General features: G+C 41.4%; 2 protein-coding genes across 4 annotated transcripts in view; one reads left to right on the top strand and one right to left on the bottom strand.

The window, feature by feature from the left end:
* Nucleotides 1-8,433, bottom strand: part of STAM (signal transducing adaptor molecule) — a gene marked incomplete in the record, with an annotated part of 23,703 nt that extends 15,270 nt beyond the window's left edge. The window contains 2 exon segments of the mRNA XM_072412772.1: nt 521-605; nt 8,101-8,433. Of these exon segments, the coding sequence (XP_072268873.1) occupies nt 521-605; nt 8,101-8,140 (125 nt within the window).
* A 364-nt stretch (nt 8,434-8,797) lies between these two features.
* The window catches only part of HACD1 (3-hydroxyacyl-CoA dehydratase 1), a 41,817-nt gene continuing 31,361 nt past the window's right edge, over nt 8,798-19,253 (top strand). Inside the window, exons 1-2 of one of the 3 annotated variants that reach the window (XM_072412774.1) lie at nt 8,798-9,275; nt 15,368-15,635. In XM_072412774.1, coding sequence (XP_072268875.1) covers nt 9,113-9,275; nt 15,368-15,635 — 431 coding nt within the window. In that variant the 5' untranslated portion in view covers nt 8,798-9,112. The remainder of the gene's footprint in view (nt 9,276-15,367; nt 15,636-19,253) is intronic. The other 2 variants (XM_072412773.1, XM_072412775.1) reach the window with 2 other exon arrangements.

Consider the following 19,253-nt stretch of genomic DNA (forward strand, 5'->3'; position numbering starts at 1 on the left):
CAGAGTCATAGTGTACAACGAAAGATACCCAACTACTGCAATGGTTTATATTTGCATTGACCTGCTGAAATACAATCATTTTAAGATGGAAGTTGCATCCTTTCATCTATCCTTTTCCGGGCATGTAAAATATACAGGGGCTGCCATTGCCGGCCTTGTATTAAAGCAAAATGCTGTTTGGCTTTAGTACTTTTGTATTACAGACCCAGAAAAAGAAAAAGGAGAGTTACATTTCTATTCTCTATCCTTGTTCCATATCCATGACTGTGCCAGCATTAAGGTAAAAGCCTAATACTTTTAAATGAGTCACCAACCTGGAACAAGCATGGAGTGAACTCAGAATTGGCCTGAACTCTTGTTTTAAGTCACTGTCTAAAGTTTTACAGCCACTGGATCGGCATGACAGCCAATCATCTAGAACCATCGGGAGGACAGCCAAGCGGCAGATGGCAGTTTCCATAGTCTTTCTACCCGCAAAACAGAAGAATACGGACTAGAGAAATATTAGGAAAAAACTCACCCTGTGCGTGACTGTCCAACTTTATCGCATAGGTCCAGGATAAGACCCCAGTCTTCAGCTGTGTTCAACTCGCTTGTTGCTTTCTCTGTCAGATAAAACAGGACATTTTAATAAAGTGTTTTTAGCAAATCCAACCAGTTGATTTTTAGCACGTAAAAATGACAGCATCCAATACATATGTTCCCCACTGTTTACTGTGGCTTCTTCTGACAGCCCTTTTATTACTACAGTGTTTCTCCCTAGCCCCTTTTAGCTGGGCGCACCACCCAGAACTTTTCAGTAACCACACGGATGTTATTGTTTGGTCAATTAATAGTTGGGTAACAATACAGGGGCTACCACCCACCTACAGCTTCTTCCCACCCAGCTTAAAAAAAAATCTGTGTTGAACACTGCACTAGGTGACCTAAGGCCAACAGTAGGAACCACAGCATACAGCAGGGGAACCAGGAACCCAACACTCCTAGAAGTGTGGGAAACAGGGGATTCTTTAGCAAGATCATCCCATAAAGCTGAACTCCAGGCAAACAGCTACACACACACACACAGATAAAATACATGTACATCCAGTCCTGAGTTTTATCCAACTCTGCCACTTAGAACAGCCCTCTCCAGCAGTAGAGGGACCTGAACTTCTCTTTCTCTGTAGTTGTTTTAATAGTGGCTGTCCCTTTAAAGAGGAACGGAAGTGCCGTTCTTAACAGAGAGAATAAGGTACAGTGACCCAACTCTTCAGCAACCATCCACTCTTCAGCAACCACCCATAAACAGCTAAGTGGTTACTGAAAAGTGCTGGGTGGTGCACCCAGCTAAAAGGGGCTGGGAGAACACTGGGGTAGGTGGGGTTTGCAGAAAGGGACAGGCTATATCCCTGCAATATTTGTTTTTACCTGCATAGCTGTCAAATTTTGCTGAGCTGTGTATTCATTGGCTGCCAGGGATCTGATCTGCATTTAATCCATCACCTGCTAACCACTATTTCTTCCTATTTACCTGAGAGGGCAGTACACATTCTCTTTCTGCATCACTGAAACACATGTTGTGTGTAAGCAATTATTATTCTAGACAGGTTATTAAAATGATTCATGTCTCCCAATATTCAGGTGGCGTTGTATTTTACTGGAAGGTTCTATGCAGAAGTAATCCCGAACACTCTTCATTAGCATTTGCACTTACAGAATGGAGCCTGCAGCGCTCAGCGGGATTACCTCGATGCCAGTCGTTTAGAAGATACATTGCTGTCATCTACTTTTATTCTAAGCAGAAAGAAAACAATTTTCTCTCCATGACAACTTGTACAAAATGCCCCCTGCAAGTATGGGAGAGTGCGTTTCACGTTTGAAGTAATAATAAAGGAATAATATATCAGTATTTCTAATTAGAGGTTTACTTTGTGAAGTGTATATGAGGCTACATAACATCAGTGAAGGGAACCTGTCACAAAGCCAGGAAATGTAGAATGGGCTTAACTAGAGCACCAGGGTTCATCCAGAGGTTGATTGAGCAATAGGCAATTTGTACCTCCCAGGTCATTGTGACACCAATGATATATTTGGCTACCTGTAAGGGTGACAATAGTCCCACTGGCCAGCAATGTAAAAGACATTATTCCTATTGAGAACCACTTGAAAATACCGTGAGCTGTGGATATAGTAATTATAGCAGAGGTTCCCTGAATAATCTAATCTATTAACAGCTTCAAGGATACAGGTGTATTGATTTCAATGCAAATCACTTTTCTTGGAGAGGTTAAAAGGCTCCATGCAAACAGCTACATACACAAAATAAATACATACATGGGAGCCATGGTTTCCAGCCAAAGGATTAAGATTTCTAGCCATCAAGTGCTGAAATTTACAATGCTCTGCCCCATCTGGCACGGAATAAGTCGTGATTTTTCTCTGGAGGAAAGTAACACAAGTATTGACTATCCCCCAGATCATGACTGGACAGTGAAGGGAGAGGCAGCAAAATAATATGCTCATTTTTTGGTCACTGTGCTGTCTCCTCCCATCAGTGGATTCCTGAATAGACTGATTTTTCTTCTACCAGTCTGACCTCAACTTTATGGAGGATTGCAAGAGAAGTATAGGTCAGTTTAGGGACTTGAACTGCTTGTATGTAACATATTACACTGAATTATGCATGAGTACATACACAGTTGCATTGAATGCTTATGGTTATGTGCAGATGCTCAATGCTGCAGCTTTCATCAGCCTCTTCAACATCTGACACTTCTGATGCTAGATACCTGTGTCCCCCACCGCCACACCATTGCTTCCCCTGATCCCTATATCACATGACATAGGGGTCCGAGGATAGAAAGAAAGAGTGCATGCGGGAAGGTAGGCATACAAGGCTCCTGGAAGAGAAAAGCAGAGGTTGCAGCGGTGGAATGAAGGAAAGGTAGACACGGGCCACCAGGGAGAGAAGTAATGTACCTCTCTTGTGCAGGAAAGGTTTGGTTCCCTTAAGTGATCATCACTTCACATTAGCTAATCAAAGGGTCATTCATACAAAACTCTACAACCAAGTGACCAAAAACACAATTCTGGTGTGCAGTGCCACATATATATGGAGCAGTGTATGTTATATAACTGACACAGCACAGTGTACAAAGTAAGGTGAAGTAAGGTATATTATATGCAGCACAGGTACAGAGGATAGTCATAATATATGAAATATATAACATACAGCACAGCGCACACATTTTAACAGTGTTGAGTATATAAAGCACAAGGAATGCAGTAGTGTGAATAATATAATGAATAGCACATAGTACAGAGTCTAGCAGTATGGAGGGTATGCCATACATAGCAGAGTCTAGAATGAAGCACTATCACATTATACAAATATCAGTGCAGTATATACAGTGCCAGAAATCTGTATATATGTAACACAAGTGTGCAATAAAATATCCAATAGCCTTTTAAAGATATTACATTTAGATAGAAGGCCAGACACCTAGCACATCTCATTACCCTGCGAGCCAATCTAATTTGCTATTTCCATCTTCCTCCTTATACATAATTAAATGAAACTTGTACAGAGAGAAATGGAATGCCAACTACCTGGCTGCGATGATCATAAATGAATATAGTGCTTTATAGACTGCAAGAAAGTGGGGGCCATAGCACACCAGCAATCATGGAGATATCAGCAAAAGGAAGGCGGACAGGCCACTTGCAGATAGTTTTGTTTATTTTATTTTACTTCCCCACAATTTACATAACAGAGAGGTTGGGAGATTATTTCCTACTTCCTGTCCTGAACAGGTGACATCACCTAAACTGGGGACTGAATTGCTGTGTTCAACCCAGAATTTTTTTTAAGGCGGGTGGTAAGAAGTTTTAGGTGGGTGGCAGCCCCTGTATGTGACCCAACTCTTTAGAAACCACCCAAAAACATCCAGGTGGTTACTGAATAGTGCCGGGTGGTGCGCCTGGCTAAAAGGGGCTGGGGAAACCACTGGGATTGTGAGTCGCAGGGCAGATTTGCCTGATGTAAACACAGGAAAAAAAAAGTTGCACTATAGGTACAGCTTATACAAATGTCCAGAATCTATCCTTGTATTTGCTTGCCACATTTCCATAAATGTGTCAGCAGGAACAGCCGAGCAGTCAGCATTGCATGCAGTCCTAACACAAGCTGCATTTTCAGTTCAGAAGACTCATTTTCTTGAGGAAACATAACACTGTGCGACATATGGCATTAAATTACAGCACTATCAGCCAGAAGCACAATCTGTTCCTGACGTACAGTTCACGCACAGGTTACGAGGACAGGTACGAGGAGAAAAAGAGCCAAAACATTAATTAACTGGAGGCTAGCTTTTTCATCTGTGCTCCACCTTCACAATGGGGAAGAGCGGCAGCTGCTGCACTGGCTAAATGACTCTAAAATGTAGATCTAAAGAAGAACGAACACAAATTCAGAGCTTGGCGTGTGTGCAAAATGTTTTTAGTGAAGGTTTCCTTTAGGGCCCATTTATAGTAGTACAGTGTTACTGTATATGTGTTGACATGCAGTAGGTGGTTTGTCATGAAGCGTTACGTTCGAATGGGCTGCAGTGTTCTCCCTAGACCCTTGCGCCACCCGGCATTTTTCAGTGACCACTCGGCTGTTTTTCGATAGTTACAGAAAAGTTGGGTCACAATACAGGGGCAGCCACCCGCCTACAGCTTCTTCCCACCTGGCTGCACAAATTGTAATGAACAGTCGCCATGCATCCTAATGTACAGAATTTGACACCTGCACATTGTAGTGGACTAGGTGCATTGTAGTCAGAAAGCATGCTGCAGGAAGCTGAATCCTATATTGCGATGGGTATTCCTGGCCAGGTCTCAAGAATTGTACAGAGAATGTCACCCCTAAAGCAGAACTAAAGCCCCACTTTGAACTTATTGTATAAATTGTATAAAGAGAGGGGTGATGTCCCTTCTGTTCTTACCCGCCTGATAGCTACCCTGATGTCAAATTTTCCTGATCTGCACATACACAAGCGTTTATTAACAAGTAAACCCAGCAATCCCACCCAGGTGTCAAACTGGTTGCCAGGAAATTCCATCAATCCCAGTTTCTCTTGCACATTCCCGGAATAAATGAACTTCTGCAAGCCAATGTGAAAGTCATGTCATGGCAGATTTTTATCGCCCGATAATCGGCATCGGCCAATTATCGGGCGAAAATCTTCCGTGTGTACAGTCGGTGTCGTCCATCGTCCGGACGACTGACCTGCCGGATCCACGGACGATGGACGACAGCCGATCGTAATGAAAGGGAAGGGGAGAGCGCGCAGCAGGGTGCCGCTCCGTCGCTCTCCCCCTCCCCTCTCCATAGAGCATGAACGGTGCTGTATGTACAGCACCGTTCATGCATCTTGCAGCCCCTTGTCGTTGGAAAGGATCGTGAAAGATCCTTTCCAACGACAAAAATTGCAAGTGTGTATGCAGCTTAAGCCCTGTACAGATATCAGGTGATTGGAGCTGGACAAGATCTTTTGTGATAATTTTCAGTGTCAGATGAAAGAGCAAGCGCTGTACACAGAACCGTTCTGTTCTATGGAGAGAATGAGGGAAGAGCACCCCATTGTGCTCCCCTCCATAGAAGTGCACAGTTGCTCATAAATCTACCATGGCAGATGTCAGGAGATTACTATACACCTCGCCAGACAAAAGCACGACTGTTTGTCTTGGACAAGGATCACCTGATGTAGTTTAAAGCTGCTCTGTCTGCCTCAGGAGAGGTGGCCAAAGGTCAACTAAAGACTAAATGTGTGAGGAGAAAAGCAGCAAAACCAGAATGCAAATGTCCAGATTTAATTCTATTTAGAATCTTCTATCTCAAAAAGCTAACACATTTTGGAGTTTGTCCCTTTTTAGAGCTACAAATGACCAAACTCAAATGTCAGAACCAGAATGTGTAATGTATAGATTTCATTCTGTTTTGAAACAAAAAGCCAAAATATTTTGGGCAATTAAAGGACACACCTTTATCAGCGCTACAGACTACCAAATTCAAAGGTGAGAAAGAAAATGAGAAAATAAAGGATTAACGCAGACAGTATAATGGTGTATAATAAGAAATGAATAGAATGGAAATCATCCAAAACCCATTAAAACAGTTTTTCTGAATAAGCAACCAACTGCCACGGAACGCCAGATAATCACCTTTATTAAATTTTAATTAGTTCCAGCAGTTGATGGGATGTTAACTGCCTGATGTCTGTTGCCTATAAACAATATTATTTCCTAGATTGTAAGCTCTTCAGGGCAGGGTCCTCTCCTCCTCCTGTGTTACTGTCTGTATCTGTCTGTCAATTGCAGCCATTATTTAATGTACAGCGCTGGGTAATATGTTGGTGCTATAAAAATATTAATAAAATCTGCTTCTTTCTAGCGAGCATGAGCACCAGGACCGGAAGTAAAGGGAAATTTCTCGAATGAGGTAAAAGCCTGAAAAAGGTGCGAATCCTTTCCTCCTTAAAGAAGAAAACGCAAAAGTGACCAAAACACAAAAAAAATACACTTACCTTCAATCCCACAGCGCAGTCGATGGGTCCAGAGGTTTTTTCCATCGCGTCCCGCATCATCCGTTTTCGTGCTCCAGGCCCTGCCATCTTCTTGGTTCTTCTTCTTCTTACATCACCCGACCGAGGCACGAGATTGGGGGACGTAGTTAGAGAAAAAAACTTGCCGATCTCACTGCACATGCCCTTTGACTAAGGGCTCCTTCTGCGCATGCCCCAGGTGGTCAAGCTTGCACAGGAGCATCCAAGAGCCTCCCGGGAAGCGTGATGTAGGTATCCTGGGAGGCTTTGCACTCCCATTTATTAGGGGGCGGTGCTGCGCCCTTTTATTTAAAAAAAAAAGGGTATTGCACTTACAATAAAAAACACACAAAGAGATTCTTTACCTCACATAAAAGGGTTGGGGTCAAGTGCTTAGCCTTTTCCCTTTGTGATCAGTGCTTGCTGCTAGGAATAGCTAGGGTTAAAGTATACCTAAACTCCTTTTACATAAAGTAAAAATTCTGTTTTTTTAATAAAAATGCAGCACCTAATTCTCGACCACCTAGACGATGAATGAATGGGAGCGCAAAGCCTCCCAGGATACCTACGTCCCGGGAGGCTCTTGGATGCTCCTTCTGCACATGCCTGAGCATCTTGGGCATGCCCAGAAGGACCCTTTTCATGAAAAAGGAAAATCACGCATGTGCAGTGCAATTGGCAGGTTTTTTTCCAACCTACGTCACCCGATCTTGCGCCTGGGTTGGGTGACTTAGGAAGAAGAGGTAAAGATGGCGGCGCCCGGCACACCTGCGCGGACACAGATGCTGGGACAACGGGGGACCCCATTTAAGACACCCCCGGACCGATCGACTCGCTGCGGGATTGAAAGTAAGTGGATTCTTTTGGGTTTTCTGCGTTTTTCAGTTTACTTCCTCCTTAAGGTGGGGGGAGGTAAAAGGAGATCACCCGCTAAGTACCAAATGTACACAAACATGTAATGTTTGTGAATCAAACATTATTTATATAGCGCCAACATATTATGCAGCGCTTTACATTAAATAGACAGACAGACACAGAAGGAGGAGGAGAGGACCCTGCCCAGAAGAGTTTACAATCTAAGAGTCAATCCATCAAAACAAAATGATTCTGGCTGCAGTTACAATGTAATATGAAAACATTGAGCAGTCACATGACCCCATAGAATGATATATCAACCAAAACATTCCATCACCATGGTTACATCATCACTTTCACTTCAGACCCATTCAGTGGTACTATGGTAATATGTCAACCCATTGCAACCAATCATCAGCACCTAAGCTGATCGCAGCAGACATCTGATTGGTCAACAAGGATTCTTTTAAGAGTGTATTGCAGCTATGTGAAAACCCTTCAATGGAAGCTGCTATATACATAAGTGATATCACTGTCTGGGATTAGAAGCCGGCTGCATGTATATGAGGCTTCTCAGACAGATGCCCTGCTCCTGACACCTCCTCCAATGCCTGACCAGCTGACTGATACCCAGGGGGAGAAGCTGGGACCACAGAAGTTACAGACAATGACTTACCAACATCAGGGTCGAAGGGGTTGGAGGTGAAGAGAGGCATGGCTGCGGGAACGGACGGGGGACACCTCCTAGAGACCGGGATGCTGAGTCCGGGAATTCCTGCTGATCACTCCCGACTGCCTCAGCATCAGCTCTCTACAGGGGCCACAGAGCTGCCTTGGCCGCTGAGCATGCCGGGAAATACAGCTGTCTACTCCACTGCCTGTCACCACAAATAAATGCAGCTAAACAGGCACAAGGCTGTCCCTTCTTTCTAATTGAGGGGGAACAAAGGAGACGGCTCGGTGAGAGAAGCTTGTCAGCAGGTCCCTGAGCTGATGCTGAGATTGGAATTTGATGACGCTCCCTTGGGTAGGGGCGGAGCCGGCTGTTGCGCAGGCGCGGTGCAAAGGGTGGAAGAGGCTACTGTACATTAAATAGGGGTTGCAAATGACAGACAGATACAGACAGTGATACAGGTTTCTGAACACAGAGCGCTCTCACTTCTCTCCGAATCTTTCCTACAATCCAGCTCTACGGTCCCTGCCAGACACCTGCAGGAGTGTTGGATCCCAGTGTCCCCTGCAGATTGCTGTGGTTTATTCTTGACTTATCAGAGGAAGGAACCAACACGTTGTAGCAGGGGACACAAATATCCAACATTTCTTCAAGTGCCAAATGCTGAAGATTCTGGAAACGACTGTCGTGCTGGAATGGAGCCACAGACTGCCATGGCTATAATAATTCTTCTATTACATTCTTTAAGAAACTCACAGGGTCTCTTTAATGAAAAGTGATTGTTGTGTAATGTGATTTCTCAGTAGCAGGAGGAGATCTGCTGGGAGGGAGTGAGAGAATGAGTATTGTTCCAGCTGAGTCACAGAGACGGATCATGTGCTCACAGTCATGCACTCTATTTATCACTGCAGGATATTCATATTACTCAATAACCCAACACAATACACAACACAGGTATTTCCTCTGATACATAGGACTGACCTTTGCAGCGCATGCTGAGATTTGTATTTAATATATGAAGATAACGATTAAAGAAGAACTAAACTCAAAAACGTCCAAAACAAAAAAAAAAAAATACACTTACCTTCAGTCCTGCAGCGCAGTCGATTGGTCCAGAGGTCTCTTCCATCGGGTCCTGCTTCGTCTTCCCGGTATCCTTCTTCGGGCCGGCGCTCCAGGTGCCGATCGGGTGACGTAGATGGGGAAAAAACTTATAGATCTTACTGCGCATGCATGAGATTGGCTTTTTTTCCCCTTTTGACAAAAGGGCTCCTCGAGGGATGCGTGACATAGGTATCCCGGTAGGCTTGGCATTCCCATTCATTGGGGCAAATTAGGGGGCAGTGCTGCACCATTTTTTTTTAAAAGGGTGTTGCACTAAAAGAAAAAAAAACAGACAGAATTTTACTTAACTAAAAAGTGTTGTCTACTCTTTTATGTAAGATGAAAATTGTGAGTTTACACTTTAATTATCACCATAAAGAATTGCACAATTTGCACCTTTTTTTGTTGGGTGTCCTGTCTAATTTCTTCAGCCTCCCCTTCAGGTGGACAATCATTCCTCAGTTGTGTATATGGCTGTTTTTGACCATTTTGGTGCCCCAAGCTGGAATCTTTGCCAGTAAGACACCCCTACCAATGGCACTGTAGGGCAGACAAGATTGAAAGTGCAGTGGATTGTTGAGTAATCAGACAATCTCATGGCAATATGGTGTGTGGTCATTTCTTGGTGGTTTGCAATGGATTTTATGTATTTTTATAGTGATATTAAAATGAAACTGTCATTACAAAAGAAACCTATCTTCACATTACAAAAGAAACCTATCGTGGAAAGCCGTCGATCCCTCCACGATCCCGGTTCAATGGTCCTACGCTGTCTCATCTTTCTTCTTAATTCTTCTTGTGACATTATCCAATGTTGCACTTCATGGGGTTTAGGGTTTGCACTACATTTGGATGAGGTTCTTTCTCCAAAGGGGAAAAAGCAGTTCTGTGGGCAGAAGTAACTTATCACCGTCAGGAACTGCACCATGATCCACCATAACCATGTGCAAAAGCACAAACAAAATGATTCCCAACCACTGATTAAGAGGGTGCTTGAGCTTGGAGTCAAATGTTGCGATTAACTGCATGTTTGTAATGGACCTTTCCTATACCCAGGAAAAAAGAATACTTATTTAAAGCCAAGCTCACTGGCTGGGTGGTTTGGCATTTAGCTTTGGCTTTAGTAAAAGGGCAATCCTCAGAGGTCATAAAGACTCCAGCAGTTGTGTGATGACATTAGCATAAAAGGCATTGACATGACTGGTCAGGTTTATACTTCAGTAGTGGATAACTGATCGTCAGCCATAGACCATTGAGGAGTGGGTGGGAGGGGGTTTATCATTGAGTACAAGCTGGCAGTAATAGCACACCGAGCTATACTAAAAAATATTGAATTACTATCCTGCACAAATGTCAGCAATACGCTATTTAATGTACAGCACTGCGTATATATGTTGGCACTATATAAATACTGTTTATTATTATTAATAATAATAATAATAATAATAATAGATATTTTCCCTATGTCAAACCATTTCAATTGCATACTTTTTTAACCCTGATGAAGTGTCAATGTGTGAGTCTCCGAAACATGTTGGCCATTAAGAACTAAATAGAAATAATCTTTGACTCTATGATCGTTTTCTTCGCAAACTTACTACATCTTTTACTTTTTATGCTACAGGAGGAAAGATATCTTCAAAGTGTCCACGTGCTAGGTCAAGACTGGCTTAATCTTGATATAACATATGATGGCACTTCTCCTTCAGAGGGGACACTGACTGGGGGATGTTGTTCTCCAAGGCACAGTTGGGAGAAGTCTTAGAAGGAGGATCAGAAGGAGAGTTAAATAGCAGTAATGTTGTTCTGTTGAAGATTAAGGATCAGTGACAATGCCTCTGGCATTCTCGGGAAAATTTCCTTGAACTTTTGATGGGTCCACAAAATTTTGGCAAACCGTTTTTGCGAAAGCATGTGAAAATCAAGCAAATCATTATGATCCCTGACACTAGAGGTAAATTAACTTCTAGTGCTCTGGGATCGCAGTGGATTCTCAGGGCTGCATTCATTCTTGCAGCCCTAAGAATCCTCCTGTTTGCAATCCCCGGCACTAGAGGTGAAATGGGGACAAGTCTCCCCATTCAAAACCTCTAGTACTCTCTGATTGACTGAGTAAAGCTTTCCTCAGCCAATCAGAGAGCACTAGAGGTTTTGAATGGGGGAACTTGTCCCCATTTACCCTCTAGTGGCGGGGATCGCACACTGAGCTGATGAGCATAGCCTGCAATTTTTTTTTTTCTATTAAATCAATTTTGGTAAGCGAGAGCGGATGAATTTACTGCGAGATTGAGTTTTAAAAACTCGCTCGCTCATCCCTATTGATGATGAAATGATTATGAAAAATGCCATGTTGCTGTAATAATGGTAGTCCTAAAAAAAGATTTTTTGCATCAGGTCACGTGATTATGTCTTGTAAGTCCAACTTTACTAACCCCAAAGGACTGAGACATCATAAGCAATTACCATTTGACCCATGAATACTACCATAAAATGGGTGGTGATGTGATCCTGAAGACAAAGAGAAACTGACGTGTGTATAGTAATTTTATAAAATGAGGTTGAGCTCTAGTCCACCCTCCCAGAAAGCCCCATAGTGCAGCATGCCAGCAAGGGTACCCTGGAAATGTTGGGTTCTAGCTGTAAGTAGTCTCAGCTTTGAAGGTTCCATCTTCTAAGGTGGTCTGTGGGTTGGAGAGAAACACTGACGGTTTATAAAATGACTCCTAAATACTACAGATGTAAGAACATTTAGCATATGATAAAGAATGCCTCCTACTTTTTACCTTCCGTAGTTGTGAGCAATGACAGATACACATGCGCATGACCACACACACCTCATGTAGATAGATTGCTAAATACCAGGAGGACCTTGTGTAGAAGGCACAGCTGTTCCTTCATGGATGTGTCCAGAGTCTTGGTTGCACACTGTCATTTTTCAAATTGGATAAGTCAGATCAACAAAATTAACCAACAGCTGCCTAGGGTGTGAGTATTGGGTTCCACCTGTCCTTCTGATCCTTTTAGTAACCTCTTTTGTGTGTCTCTTCATGTGAACACCTTTGATCTGTATATATGATAAGTTCCAATAATAAAGCAATCAAAAAAAAAATATATTAAAAAGAAAATTCTTTTTACCTCCTTTATTCTCCTTTTTTAGTAACATTTTTCATATGTGAACTTTTTTCTTTTCTTGTTTAAGTATGGTTTACATTTTCCTTTTATAAGATTTTTTTTAAAAAATAAAAACTTGTTCCTTTTTTTGTTAGCCTTTATTTAATGTATGAATCATATCAGTGTTTAGTTTTACCATGTCATACTGATCGACTAAAGCTTCATACACATGTCAGATGATTCACGCATGAGATGAATGGTTGTGTTTGTCTCAGGTGAAAATCTGACATGTGTACAGCTGTCCCCCGGCGTTGTTCATCAATCTGACACATCAGATTGATAAACAACCATTCAGGAATGAAGTCTGTGCTCTCCTATAGAGCACAGAGGAGTGTTGCTCACTCGTCCTCCCCCCTTCCCTCTTTATAGAACAGAATGACATTGTGTGTACAGCGTTGTTCATTCATCTGTCACTGGAAACAATTGCAAAAGATCATTTACGGCATCAATCATCTGAGACCATCTGAGGTCTGTACGGGGCTTCAAACCAGACTTTTATTTAAGTACAACCTCACTTCCAGTGGTTAATATTGTTATTGTGTATTTATATATCACCAACATATTATGGAGCGTTTTACAGAGTCCATGGTCATGCCACTAACTGTCTCTCAGAGCAGCTTACAAACTAATGTACCTACCATAGCAATAGGTCAATGCTCTGTTCTGAACTAACGTTTCTCTAGTTCTCTGACAAGGGCCAGTTTTCCTCAACCAGGGTGGAACCCGGGGTTCCTTCAGAAGTTAAAAGGGTTCCTTGAGGAATGAGCAATTTGTGCTAATCAGTTTAAGTGACACCAATGATCTTTTTGGCTGTAAGGGTAACATTCTTCTCATTGCCCATCAATGTATGAAGCATTCCTCCCACAGACTAACACTCTTATATACTGATGGTTGTAAATATAGAAGGGTTTCCCTGAAGACCTGGAAGTTATTTCAAGGGTTCAAGGTATAAAGAATAGGGTCTCTAATTGTAGTGAGTGTAATAGTGATTGAGTTGCCAAGCTTGGTATGTGAGCATACATATATCAAGAAAAGCAAAAAAGATGGCTCTTTCCTGCAACAATGAGTTCAATAAAGTCAATGTTTTAAGAGTTAGTACACTAAACAAAGTTACTACTCAAGGTAAAATACACCATAATTCATACAAGCTATTATATTGGTCAGTAATCAACAGATGCTCGTTCCCCATGCGTTTCGCTGTTTTGGCTTCTTCAGTGGACATCACCAAAGCTTAAATAGATGAAGGATCATGATTGTAGATTATGGTGAGGTCCCCCTTTTATGGTGAGGCCCCTTTTTGCGGACTTTTAGAACTCATTGTTTCCGGAAATAGTCGTCTTTTTTGCTTTTCTTTATATTTGTATTTCAAGTTTTCCCCCATGTTTAAAAGATCAAAGACCATTCTAGAGGTTGTTAGGGGTTGAGCCTTAAGTTGTGGCTAACTGACTTCCTATCTGATGGTGCTTGCTTGGATCTAGGTTTAGCATCAATTGGCAGACAGAGCAACATAACACCACTAAACCAGATGTCTGACCTTCTGACCACCACTGCAAGGATGTTTTCTTTCCCCTGACCATTAATGAACCCTAACTACTTTATTTTTGCAGAGGTTTCCAGAGACCTAAACATTACTTTTGGCATTAGTCTAGAGTTAAAAACTAGTCTACTCTACAGTACTGTTCCATTGCAGCCTTGCTTTGTGCTATTATCCTTTTGCAGAAAAAGTCTTCAGCCACATTTAGATCCTACTGTGCATCTGTACCACTCGGCCCATTAATACACATGGCTTATACCACACTGCTCCGAATGACTCGGAGCCACCATGAGTATGGATTAACCAAACGGCACATAAGTGCAGAAGTAACTGGGCACAGCTAGGACTCAGGACTGGTACTGGACGAGAATCACACGTATGCACAACAGCCATCCAACTTTGCTCATGGATCTGTCCTAGAGGATACACAAACATAGTTACATAGTAGGTTAGGTTAAAAAAAGACATAAGTCAATCAAGTTCAACCACTAGGGAAATAAACATATCCCAGATATAAAACCCTATAAGACATAGTTGGTCCAGAGGAAGGCAAAAAATCCCCTGGTCCAATTTGCTTCAACAGGGTAAAAAAAATTCCTTCCTGATTCCAGGAGGCAATCTGATGTTGCCTGGATCAACAGTCTCTGTTATCTTTACTCCAAAGCCTTAATCCCCAGTTATATTCTGTGCTTCTAGAAATCATCCAGCTTTTTCTTAAAGCAATCTATAGTAGTTGCTGAAACTACTTCCTGAGGGAGCCGATTCCACATTTTCACAGACCTTCTCTGCACTCTCTCCAATACCACAATGTCCTTTTTGTGAACTGGTGCCCAAAACTGGACTGCATATTCCAGATGTGGTCTGACCAATGCTTTGTACAGGGGCAGGATTATGTCCCCATCTCTGCAGTCTATTCCTCTTTTAAAACGACGAACAACGAATGATCATAATACAAATGAAAGGGAGAGAGTGGAGTGGGGTGCCGCTGGCTCGTTCTCCCCTCTCCATAGAGCAGAATAGTGCTTGTATGTACATCACTTGTTCATGCATCCTTCAGTCTGTTATCATTGAAAGGATTGTGAATAAACCTTTCCAGTGACAATTATTTATCGTGTGTACGCAGCCTTAGTCTTGCGAGAAACATGGAGTGCAGAAATTCGGATCAGGGTAGAGGATACATTTTTTGGATGGCTGGGGGTAACAAGCTAAACTGAAAGATCCATACCTACTAAACTATTTAAAGTTTGGATATACCTGATTTTCCCACTGAATCCCAACCACTTAGTTTTCATGGAACACAGTTTGGCATTTTGGATAGATCAGTGGGCGCTCCTACTACTACTACTTGATTGGGTAAATTGGGTTGATTTGACAGATCCAATCTCAAAAGAATTCTGTCTATGCGTGCCCTGCTTAAAAATGACAATTTTCATTCATCTTTTTCTCGTTTAAACCCCTCAGAGATGGTGTCCCAGACAAAGTTATTGAATCGCTCCTCCCTTGTGCTCTATTATTGGAGGAGCTATGTGCCACTGTATGTGAGATTTGTCAGCTCCAGCTGTCAGCTGTGCCTCAAACTTCAGCCTGACCCTGCAGCCTTTGCCTGTGAAGCCATGGCATCAAGTGAGGACGAGGGGTCTGTGGAGGAGAAAGAAAATGCCAAAAAAAAGCCAATCAGCGCAGTGGCCACAGCATGGCTCATTTTTTACAACATTGCAATGACCGCAGGGTATGTACCTCACTGTCACATTTTTCTTAATGCCCCCTGGCATTTTGATATTTCATCTGTACAACTCTTTTATCTTTTAATTGTCATGATCTCATTTGTTACAATGTTACAAACCTTTAAAACTTCCAATGTGTATTAGTCTCTATTGTAAATTCTTAAAGGGTCATAACAATCACAACAGAAATTGTTTATTTGGTAGATTTGAGCTGGTGAGCTTTGTCAAAGTTTTGGAAAGTTGCAAAAAAATTAAATTCACATGCTTTTGTAGAATTGTTTGGCGATTTTATATTTTGCATTATAACAATGTGACACTAAAATGACATTTAGCACAGAATGTGACAATTGCTGGGGTTTTTTCCATGAGTTGACTTGTTGGATTGATTTTTATTGATTATAGGAAGTTCCTGAGAAACTGAAAGGTGGCTAAGGAATAGTGAATGAATAGCAATTAGTTGGGTGCTCATGCAAGTAGCATTGCCTAATACGGTTCATTACAGCAGCTGCGTCACCCTATTGCCGGTCTGTGTGGTTAAGTATAGCATTAGAAGCCAGTAGGCGGGGAAAGTGCTTCCCTCGGCACATTTTACAGTAACACAAGCATGTAGCCCTTAGCATAGCTGTACGTTCACAGTGTAATACGGTTTAAATAAGGGAGATCACTATAGCCGTGACAATTATATACATTGCATAGAAAGATTTGCTGGTCCTGATTTATTAAAGCTATCCAAGACTGGCGAAGATAGACTATCATGGGTAAACCTGGGTGAACCAGCAAACCTAAATTGCAGCAGAATTGAACTCATTGATGCTGATTTATTATTGTTCTGCAAGGCTGGAGAAGATACATCTTCATCAGTGAAACCTGAAATGGATTTCTTAAAAGTCATTTATTATTTGTTGGCAAAATATTTTCAATCCTGGACCAGATCCATTTCAGGTTTGCATGATCACCCAGGGTCACCCTTGAAAGTCTATCTTCTGTAGTCTTGGAGAGCTTTAATAAATCAGATCCAATGTGTATGTAAACCGTAACAATGAGCTTCACTTATGTGTACCTTTTTGTCTTTTTCATACCTTTTGTGGTATCTGTCTGATACAGGTAATAAAATACCTGTTGCTCCTGCCAGAAACTTTGTGAACTGATACCTACCTGTTCTCTATACTTGTACTGCACTGCTATAATTTAATATTGTTCCTAGCTTCTTGTGTGATCCACAGAATACCTTCCTATATGTTATGGATAAAAAGGAGGTTGTTGTGGTTCTGACTTACAGTAACAACTCCTCCATAGATGAAAATTGTGAACCTATACCAGGAACTGGCAGGGTTACCAGGTGAAAATAAAGGGAATAATTTTTTTTATGCATTTGAAGTGAAAAACTTTCTTTGCCGAGAATAATGGAAGAGGAGGTGAGGCGCAAAAACATTTCCTATGGCTTTGAAAACTATAAAAAATGTCTGTGCTACAGATATTTTTTTAAGTGTGGGCAGAGGTGTTAAAGTGGACCTAAAGTTCCATATTCAAAACATTTGAATCTTTTATTCCAGGTACACTAAGCTTTGCATGCAGTGTACAATGCCATGGCATCTTTGTGTATATGCTGGGTATCTCCGGTGGTTGCCGAGACTGAATTAATTTTTTTTTTGGCCGGCACAAATACATAATCACAGCATTTTCTTTTATAAAGAGGTATTGCTTTCTTTTTTTGATCTAAAAACCCTTTCTATATTTTTAAAGCAATAAAGGTTTGTTTCTTTGCATGAACTGTTCTGCATTAGTATCGCCATCCTGGAGATGATGATACCAATGCAAATCAATTGAGCCCAGTTTGTTCCTGGATTGTCCTTACTGCAACCTTACCATTTGTGATCAAATATTATTCATTATGGTGCGTATTTATTAAATGTGATATATATATATATATATATATATATATATATATATATATAGAGAGAGAGCGAGGGAAATAAGTATTGAACACGTTAACATTTTTCTCAGTAATAACCCATGTAATCTACAAAGAAATCAAAACAAATATGTCCATAGATTAAGTTATATGTAATAAAATGGAATGGCACAGGGAATAAATATTCAACACATTCAGGGAAAGCCAAGAAAGCTGCTGAAGTCTGACAATATTTAGAAAGCAATCCTGCTCTCCGTGCAAATTCATATCAACTGGTTCAGTTCTAATTGATTACCTATAAAAAGGTTTCTTATTACAAAGGTATAAAACAAGAAGTATTTCATGATGGATAAAAACAAAGAGTTCTCCAAAGACCTTCACAACTTTTTTGTTGCCAAACATACTGATGGCATTGGGTACAGAGGTATATCTAAGCTTCTGAATGTTCCAGTGATCACCGTTGGAGCCATAATCTGGAAGTGGAAAGAACATCATTTCACCTCAAACTGGCCATGACTAGGTGCTCCTCACAATATTTCTCACAGTGGAGTCCAAAGAATAATCAGAAGAGTTGTCCAAGAGTCAAGGTTCACTCGTGGAGAGCTTCAGAAAGACCTAAAATTAGCAGGTACAGTTGTTTCAAATAAAACAAGATGCAATACACTCAATGGACATGGCCTCCATGCATGCTTTCCGTGGAAGTCTACACTGCTGAAGAAAAGTTTGAGTTTGCTCCACAACATTTGGACAAGCCATTGAAATGCTAGTAGAATATAGTCTGGTCAGATGAGACTAAAATGGAACACTTTGGATGTCATTGCACACACTGTGTTTGGAGGAGAAATGGCAATGCACATCACCCAAAAAACGTCATACCAACAGTGAAGTTTGGAGGGGGGAACATCATGTTGTGGCACTGTTTTTCAGCATATGCTACTGACAGATTTTATATAATTGAAGGAAGAATGAATGAAGAAATGTACCGGGATATTCTTGATAAGAATCTTGCTAAGAAACAAGGGTGGATTTTTCAGCAAAACAATGATCCCAAACACACAGCCATGGAAACTCTCAATTGGTTTCAGAGAAAGGAAATAAAGCTGCTAGAATGACTGAGCCAATCACCCAACTGGAATCCAGTTGAAAATCTATGGAAAGAACTAAAGATCAGAGTTCACAGAAGGGGGCCTCGGAACCTTCAAGATTTGAAGTTTGTGTGGAAGAATGGGCCAAAATCATACCCGAGCAATGTACACGGCTGGTTTCTTTGTACAGGAGGCATCTTGAAGCTGTCATTGGGTCAATTTCAGTAAGCCTGTGCCATTCCACTTTATTACACATAACTTAATTTATGGACAGATTTGTTTCTATTTCTTTGTATGTGTGAATTACTTGAGTTGTTACCGACATCTGATATAAATTTCACATAAATAGCCCCATTAAAATACAAAAAAAAATTGACGTGTTCAATACTTATTTTACCCGGCTGTATTACTCAGAGTAACCAGTCAGCTTCCAGATATCATTTCTTCGCAGAGTGGGAAACAAAAGAAAGGACCCTATTGGCTACTAAAAACATTAGAGACTCTTTTGTAATATTCCAGTTTGATTACATGGAGTGTTGGCTCAGCTGACTGCTAGTTAGTGACCCTGATCATGTTTCAGCTTTGTTATGTATGTAATTATATCAGTCATTTGCTGACACATTCTC

Source organism: Pyxicephalus adspersus, chromosome 5, assembly GCF_032062135.1.
Source record: "Pyxicephalus adspersus chromosome 5, UCB_Pads_2.0, whole genome shotgun sequence".
NCBI classification, from domain to species: Eukaryota; Metazoa; Chordata; class Amphibia; order Anura; family Pyxicephalidae; genus Pyxicephalus; species Pyxicephalus adspersus.